Here is a 9,544-nt window from a genome sequence, read left to right on the forward strand (position 1 = left end):
ACTAAAAAATTTGTTATTAGATAAACTAGAACGGCGGGAGTAGTACAATTTCATCTAATCGAATGTGATTAATATAATTCGATGGACCAATTGAAATCAGTCACTAGACCAAAATATAATTCGCTATTATATCAACCCCTTTCAAGTGTAACCTTTTTAAAATATATTACGGTCAAATGGTTTTAGAAACCAATGTTAAGCACTTATTTAGTACTTTTAAAGTATGACGGCTATCGTTATTATTGCTTGGGCTGCTTTAAACATGATTGTGACTTGTGAGTACTATTTTGCCGAAAATATCTAATTTTTAATTGTATGGTTCACTTTATTCTATATGGTAGGAATAGGACTTGGTACTTGACAATTACTTGAAGGACACATGTCCAAATACCAGCATAATTCACATTTTTTTTCTTTTCTTTCTCCCTTCTTGTAGGACCTTGAATAATTCCTAAGTGATGTGAATGAAGACCATCTTCGTAAGTATAATGGGACACCATAATTAAAATTAAGCAGATCAATTATGAAGATAATTTATTTTGTTCTATTGTATTTGTGATATGGTATCTGAATTAGTGTTTGTTGGGATTTTTATTTGTCTGCCGAACCAAGGCAAGAAATCTCTGTATGACATATGCCTAATACCTTCTTGATATTTGATGAAATGTTACGCTCAACTTTTACTCATATCTCATAATATCTTTCAGTACTCCATAGAATTATTTTAAAGGATTTTTATTTTTTGAATATTCATTTCATTTTATATGAATTTTATTAGGACAAATGATGACTTTTATCTAATATATGTAGGGCTGAACACACCATTTTCTTTCAAAGATATTTAATTATTGACCGGAAAAAATGTGAATCTTAATCAGGTTACATTTGACTTGTCTTTAGCAAGGTGTATTGAAAAAAAGATGTTATATTAAAACTTGCGTGTCAGTATATTCTATATAGCGTATAGCACCAAAACTACAATATGAACATAAAGGAGAAGTTGCTTTGATGATCGAACCAAGTTTGTTTAAAAACATATATAAGCATCTGGTTTCAAAATTTGCTGAATCAATTAATTCAGATTTGTATCGCGTAAAGCCTCATTTAAAGAAGAAAGAAACACTCCCTGAATTTCTCCATTCAGCCAAGTCTGAATTGAGTTTGCTACTATAAATTGAGTTCCCACATCACGTGGGACGTAAAACTTTGATCTCCTTATATATATGGTCTTACCTAATTTTCACCTCATGAGCTAACTTTTGATATTAAGTTTAATATAGTCTAAAGTCTATTTATTTATTTAGTATCAAAGCTTGATTTACCCGATTTTAGGCCTTCATCTTGTATTTCCACACTCTAGATGTCCAGTTTGGAGAGTGTGGTTGTTGAGTTCCCATAGGTAGCAGATTAGCAGGTGGAATGTGAAATTGTGATCTCCTTATATAGTCTTGAATAAATCTCACCTCATAAGCTAAGATTGAATGAGTTAGACCAATATTCATTTGTTACTTGAAACAAACTTAACATAGATCTCTATTCTTTTGTATTCGAGTTTGATGCCGAATAATTAGGTAATTACAACTTTTGTTAACTTCAAAAATATGGAATCAAACTCTTACTAATCTAGATCTAGAGATGAACTTATTATATCGAAGAAACAACCTTCGTTAAATTTAAAGAGCACATATAAGATATTACTTCGACCATTTTGTGTTGCAAAATAACAATAAACTAATTTTCTTTTTTATATGCGGTTGAAAGGGACTATATTATTCCGCCTAACATGCTTGTATCAGCCTAGAGAAATAAATCATGCATGGAACGGTCATAATAATACATATGATTCATGGATTTAAAGTAATTCCCTATAATTGCTCTCGAAAATTGGCACATGTAAAGTCACAACTTTCCCGAGTTTTTCTCAAAACTTTCTCTTAACCATCTATTATTGACGGAAAAATATATTTGGCACAACAACAAATGACACAACTTGACACAACTCCACCTTTTTAGGGGTATTAATGTAAATTCAAGTGGACTTTTGTTACAAATTGCACAAATGCCATCATTGTCTATTACGTTTATGCTCTTTCTGAAAATTTTAGAAGCAAATTTCAAATTCATTCAAATTTTACTCTCTTCACCCAGGATCATTATTACATTTTTCTTCTCAATGACAATCACTAGAGAAAACCGTGCATTCTTTTTGAATGTATACTTTTCTTATATAGTATATATATATACGTATATTCCTATTTTCTATTTATTTATTTATTCCTTGTTGTTTTATTGGTCATCGCGTTTACCAATTACCTAGTAAGAAAAAAAGTAGAACCTAGTAGACAACCTATATATATATATATATATATATATATATATATATATATATATATATATATACGTATAATCCTATTTATTTATTTATTTATTTATTTATTTATTTATTTATTTATTTATTTCTTGTTGTTTTATTGGTCATCAAATAGATGATGACCAATTACCTATAGTAAGAAAAAAAGTAAAACTTATTATACAACCTACTTTTTTCTTATGCAGTATGGTCAAATTTTTGCATGCCTATTTTTCAAAACAATACTATTAAAAAATATCTTCTTTGGTGAGCATATCTTCTTCCAATTCCTCAAATCTATATACCTCTGCACTCTTTGATATAAGGCTATATATGTGGTTACATAAAAAAATGTTTTAGTAAAAATAGAAATAAAATTATTAACAAAGATTTATAAAAGTACATACTAACATGTATATAAATTCTTCATTTTTTCATTGGTCATCACAGAGATGGGAGAAGCTTATATTTTCTTTTATTTCTTTTTATGGATTTTTTTTTAAAGATTATGATGAAACAGATTCATCTTTAACATTGATGACCAACATTCATTTACCTTCTTTTCTCTTCATCTTTTATTTTTTCATTTATTTCTTTATGGTTTGACTTTAATTGAAATATTAAATTAACTCAATTTAGCTAAACATTAGATATAATTGAGTAACAATTAACAAATTTTAATTTAATTCAATCAATTTTTTAAAAAATAGTGGATGTAACAACTCAATATTATGGTTAACTTTAATTGAAATATCGAAATGCTTCAATTTAACTAAGTATTACTTATATAAGATTGAGTAAAACAAATTGATAACTATTGATACAATTTCATCAATTAAAAAAAATGTGGATGTAACAAGTAGTCAACACTATGGTTTACTTTAATTGAAACATTGAATTATCTCAATTTAGTTACATATTAGATAAAACTGGTAACAATTAATAAGTTTAGATCTAATTCAATCAGTTTTTCTTAAATAGTGGAAGTAATAAATAGTCAACATTATGATTGACTTTAATTAAATTTCTTTAATTTAGCTAAGTATTATATATGATTAACAATTAGCAACTTTTGATTTATTTAATCAATTTTTTTTTTTTAAAGATGTAACAAATAGTCAATACTATGGTTGATTAAGCAAAAACTTTGGGGCAGTACGAGAGACCAGCCGAACCCTAGAGCTTCTCTCTCTAGGCGATTGTCGACCTAGTGAGAGAGGACAACTTTCAGGCCATTCATGGCCTCTCCGGCCACCATGCAGCCTCCACAAGAGGCTGCACAACCTACATTGCCTTCAACACATCCCATGCAAACCCTAGACTATGCCAAACTATTGAAACCTTCAACTTTGAATGCTACTGATTCAAAACAACCGACTACCATGATTGTTCTACCTATTCCTATGAAATCTATTGTGTATCACCATGGTGAACCAACAATACAATATACCATGGAAGAAATAGACAGGATGATAATTCATGAGAAACTACAATATGCAATAGTGGGGAAATTTAGCTATGGACTGCCAGATCTGCATGCATTACATATGTTGATTCCACAACAATGTGAACTAAAGAGTACTGCCACCATAGGACTACTATGCAATAGACATGTTCTGATCAGGTGTGAGTTGTTCGAAGATTATGTAACATTATTGTCGAAACTAGCCTTTTGGATCAAGGAGAGTGAAGGATATTATCCCATGAGGACACTCAAATGGGATCCATGGTTTAATCCTGAAGAGGAGACTTCCATTTCCATTGCTTGGATCACGTTTCCTACACTAGCACCAAACTATTTTGGTCAGTCGCAGCTATTTTCTATGGCCTCAGCAGTAGGCAAGCCATTGACTTTGGATGTGGCAACCAAAAATAAAACAAGACCAAGTTGTGCTCGTGTGAAAGTTGAAGTGTATTTGTTGGTTGAACATCCTAAAAGAGTGCAAATACAGGTTGTGGATAGCAAAACTGGAGAAATTAAATCAAGGTGGGTGAAAATTCACTATGATTTCATGCCTAAATATTGTAAGGAATGATGTTTGCAAGGCCATGATGAAGAAGGATGTTTTGCATCCTGATTTGTTCCTACAGAAGGAGAGTGAGGAGGAAGTTAATGGTGTTAATGGAAATAAAGGGAAGCATGTTGCAGGCCCTAACAATGTTAAGGAACCAAACAAGATGGAAAATAAGGTAAAATAGGTTAATAACAAGCAGTCATACCATGCAAACAATAAAAATCCCAGACAAATAATTAAGGTGTTGGAGAGTGGCAAGGTAGTTGGTAATGTGTAGAATGTGTATAAATGGAATACTAAGAATGGAAAGAAGCAGGTTGAGATTGGCAGCAATGCTCAAAACCAGGCTGCTTTGACAATAACAAAGGAGAATGGTGGTGCAAAGAGAGCAAGTGAAGTACATAAATCTGATGTTGTGCAAACCATCAACAAGTTTGTAGCATTAGAAAATGATTATGGTATACAAGAAGGTGATGTTATGGCCTTAGATGAGGTACAAGTACAACAAGAGCATGCAAATGCAGTAGACACTCAGAAACAGTTGGTTGTTGCACCTGGGTTAATGAGGTAGTAGCTGATGGTGCAGAGAGGGTATTGAATACCAATGCAGCTGTATTTACTCCTAGTAAGCCGCATTCTTTACCTATTAAGACTAAAGAATGGGTTGAAACAGTTTTTCAATCAGGAGTAGATAAGGTCACCATTAACCAGGCCTGTCATGATATTCCTTCAAATACATTTGCTGAGGCTGGAGGCACTAGTAGTGCAAGGAAGTTGTGGAGTGAGCAGGTAGAGGAAGATGGGGAGGAGGGTGAAATAGTAGGAGGAAAAGCTGATGTTATTCAGTCTATTGACTCTATTTCATCCTCCCAAGAAATCCACAAGATGGTTTATAAGATGGATGATGCTGTGGATACACAGGCCACTCAAACTCCATCAAAAGGCCCAACCAAAAACCAACAAGTCATGCATACAGATGTAGTGCATGAAGCTAAGAATAGTGCAAAGAGACAGTCTTATGCCTTTAATCAGTCCATGCATGGTGGACAGGACAATGCTGAAGTTCTTAATCATCAACAAAGCCAAGATAATATAGGTGGAAAGCAGAATCAATTGGCATTACAACTATCAGAAGGGCCTATTATTCCTAAGGTTGGTAACTTGCAAGTAGCAACAGTTGGAGGGGAAGAGCCCAAAATAGACTTAGATGAGGAGTCAATTGCTCAGAACTTTATGAATGTTGCAAGGGAGGGGGATTTATCTCCCAAGCAGGTAGAGAAGTTTATTGGCAAAGGAAGGAGGAAACCTGTCAAAGAGAATCATGCATCTCATATCATTGGGGTGCACACAAAAAGAACTGCATCTAAATCCCAACTTTAGTGATGAATGCACTAATTTGGAACATAAGATCAGTAAACACTAAAAAAGCTTTTAAGAGGCTTTTAACAATGCATACAAAATATAACTTCTTTCTTATAGGTTTGATGGAACCATTTCAACAGGCTTATAAGTTAGAATCTTATAGGAAAGGCTGGGAATTACGACTGCTATGAACAATGTATCTGGAAAAATATGGGCTTTCATTGATGAGGAGTATGAAGTCACAGTGTTAATGGACACTGACCAGCAACTTACTTTGAAATTATTCAATTGGAATACTGATTTTGATATGATAGTCACTTTAGTTTATGCTAAGTGTGACAAAAGTGAGAGAATTGAACTGTGGGATTCCATGTATAATCTTGCATCAGACATGACTCTTCTTTGGCTGGTTGGTGGAGATTTCAATGTCATTGTAGAGGAGGAGGAGAAATATGGTGGCTTACCTGTAACTTTGAATGAAGTAGAGGACTTCAGACATTGTATTCAGTCCTGTAATCTTAGTGACTTGGGTTATAAAGGAAGCATTTTCACCAGGTGGAATGGAAGGGCTGCAGATGAATATGTGTTCAAGAGGCTAGATAGATGCCTTGGAAATTTTGAACTGCAACAGCAAGTTCCAAGTCTGGATGTTAGTCACTTAATCAAGTTGGGGTCTGATCACTCTCCACTTCTAGTAGAATGTAAACAGGAGGTGCAGCAATTTAAGAAATCTTTTAAGTTCTTAAATTTCTAGACAAAGCATGCAAATTTTCTACAGCTTGTGAAGGACAATTGGCAGACAGATGTGGTGGTCAATTCTTTCATGACCTTTAATGTCAAGCTTAAGAAGCTGAAGAAGGTGTTGTCTCGGTGGAGTAAAATAACATATGGTGATTTCTTCCAGAATATCACTAATCTTGAAGAAGTCATCAAAGCTCATGAGGCATTGTTTGAGGCAGATCCTTCAAATGCCAATAGGGAGAAGCTTCAAAAAGTGCAAGCTGAGATGACAAGAGCATTTCATATAGAGGAGGAATATTGGAAACAGAAATCAGGCATGACATGGTTCCAAGAAGGAGATAAAAATTCTATATTCTTTCATGCACATTTAAAGGAAGGAGGAAAAGGTTGCAGTTGAAAAGAATATAGGATTCTTAGGGTCAATGGCTTGAAAATGAACACCAAATTGCTGAGGAGGTTGTTAGGTTCTATTAAGCTCAATTCCATGAAACAGTAGTTCCTACTCAGTTTGACATTTTGATGCATGTCCCTTGCATGGTCACAGATGAACATAATGAAGAATCGACTGCTGATCCTACTATGGAAGAAGTCAAGCATGCAGTTTTTGGCTTGAATGATACAAGTGCTGGAGGGCCTGATGGTTTTACAGGCATGTTCTTTCAATCATGTTGGGAAATTTTTGGAGGGGATATATTCAGCATGGTTTGGGATTTTTTCAGAGGACATGAACTTCCAAGGTACATAACTCACACAAATCTGGTGCTGTTGCCTAAGAAGCAGAATGTGCAGACCTTTGGTGACATGAGACCAATAAGCTTGAGCAACTTTGTTAATAAGATTTTCTCTAGAGTTATACATGAAAGGATGGTTCACCTACTTCCTGATTTAATTTCTCAGAATCAAGCAGATTTTGTGAAGGTAGGAGTATAGTAGAGAATATCTTGTTGACACAGGAGATTATTACTGATATTAGACTCAGAACCAAGAAAAGGAATCAGGTTGTACCTAATGTAGTGATGAAACTAGACATGACAAAAGCCTATGATAGGCTGTCATGGATATTTCTCACAAAAGTGATGAGGAAAATGGGATTTTGTGAGATGTTCATAAGTTTCATATATGAACTAGTTGGGAATAACTGGTATTCTGTGCTTATCAATGGCCAACCACATGGTTTCTTTCACTCAACTAGGGGTGTTAAGCAGGGTGACCCTTTGTCGCCTACAATATTCATCATAGCAGCTGAGGTTCTGTCAAGGGCCTTAAACTCACTGCATAATAACTTGTGGTTTACTAGTTTTGGCTTGCCTAAGTAGAGTCCAAAAATCAATCATCTTGCCTATGCAGATGATACCATCATTTTCATATCATCATGTGAGATTTCACTTGGCTTGATCATGAGGGTCTTGACTGAGTATGAAGTAGCCTCAGGACAGTTGATCAACAAAACAAAGAGTTCTGTGTACTTACATGATAGGGTAGAAGATGAGATATTTCAAAAGGTGGAAAGGGTAACTGGTATTTCTAAGAAGGAGTTTCCTCTGATATACCTTGGCTGCCGTATATATTACAGCAGGAGTAAGATGGAATTCTACTCAGAACTGCTGGCAAAGGTAAGAAACAGGCTGCAAAGTTGGAAAGGAAAACTTTTGTCCTTTGGAGGAAGGGCATTACTCCTACAACATGTGCTGCAGGCAATGCCTATGCACATATTGGCAGCTGTGGATCCACCATCTTTTGTAATAGACAAGCTGCACAAGATCTTTGCTTAGTTTTACTGGAGTAATAATATAGGAGAGAGTGGCAGGCATTGGGCAAAATGGAAAAAGGTCTGTCTACCTGTGCAGGAGGGAGGTTTGGGATTTAGATCAATTGCAGACATGTCAATGGCCTTGTTTCCTAAGTTATGGTGGAATTTCAGGACTAAACCATCCCTATGGAGTGCTTTCATGAGCAACAAATATTTAAAGAAAAATAACTCAATTCTTGTCCCTTGGAAACAAGGGTCTCATGTATGGAGGAAAATGTTGCAGGCTAGGGACCCGATGGATCATCAAATTTAGTGGCAGCTGAGAATGGGCTCTTCATTATTCTGGTTTGATAACTGTACTGGGCTAGGTCCATTATATTTCATTGTCCCTCCTGAATTTCAATGTAATGAAGCCATAGAGAATGTTTCTGATGTAGTTACTGATGGTAGGTGGCACGTGCCTGCCATCAGAAATAATTTGCCTGAGGATTTGGCTGACCACATCTTGCATGAAGTAAGCCACCTGCTAAACCTGGAGAGATTGACAAGCCTTGGTGGATGTTGGAGCAAAATGGAGAATTTACTGTCAAATCTGCATGGGAATATTTAAGGAGCAGAGGTGAAAAGAAGGAGGTGTACAAGAAACTTTGGGTCAAGGGATTGCCATTCAAGATAGCTTTTCTGATGTGGAGAGTATGACACTTCAAAATTCCTCTTGATGAGGTAGTAAAGAGGTGAGGATATCAGATGCCTTCCAGGTGCTTTTGTTGTGTAGAACCAAAGGAAGAGACTGTCCCTCATATATTTTTGAGAAGTACCACTGCACAAGCAACATGGAAATATTTTTGTGCAGCAGCTGGAATAAATGTTGATGGTATGCACTTGCATCAGGTGATTATGCAATGGTGGACAGCTGATGTTCCAGCCAGACTTCAGAATATCTTCTATGCTATCCCATCTATCATTGTTTGGCAGCTTTGGAAGAAAAGAAATGGAGATAAGCATAGGGACAAGGTGTCAACTATCAGAGTTATATATCAGGCTTCTACTGATGTTCAACAGTTGGTGACAAGTAGGAAGCCTGGAATCAAAACAATTCCACATAGGTGGCATGACATTCTGAAGATGTTGGAACAGTTTGTGCCAAAATTACAAGTCACCAAGGTCATATGGAAATTTCCCAATGGGGTTGTTTGGAAGTGCAACACAGATGGGGCAAGAAGAGGTAATCCAGGCATAAGTTCCTTTGCCTTCTGTGTGAGAAATTCATCAGGGGATCTGATACATGCAGAGGCTAGGAAAATGGGAGAGTGTACAAATACTGAA

The 9,544-nt window shown here is 35.3% G+C and overlaps 1 protein-coding gene across 1 annotated transcript; it reads left to right on the forward strand.

The window, feature by feature from the left end:
- The first annotated feature begins 5,914 nt into the window (after window positions 1-5,914).
- On the forward strand, window positions 5,915-8,240 carry LOC132630433 (uncharacterized). The gene is made up of 6 exons (XM_060346004.1): window positions 5,915-6,439; window positions 6,506-6,854; window positions 7,013-7,264; window positions 7,366-7,715; window positions 7,785-8,081; window positions 8,163-8,240. The coding sequence occupies exons 1-6, from the start codon at window positions 5,915-5,917 to the stop codon at window positions 8,238-8,240; spliced, it is 1,851 nt and encodes a 616-aa protein (XP_060201987.1).
- Window positions 8,241-9,544: the final 1,304 nt, after the last annotated feature.

This window comes from Lycium barbarum, chromosome 3 (genome assembly GCF_019175385.1).
Source record: "Lycium barbarum isolate Lr01 chromosome 3, ASM1917538v2, whole genome shotgun sequence".
NCBI lineage: Eukaryota > Viridiplantae > Streptophyta > Magnoliopsida > Solanales > Solanaceae > Lycium > Lycium barbarum.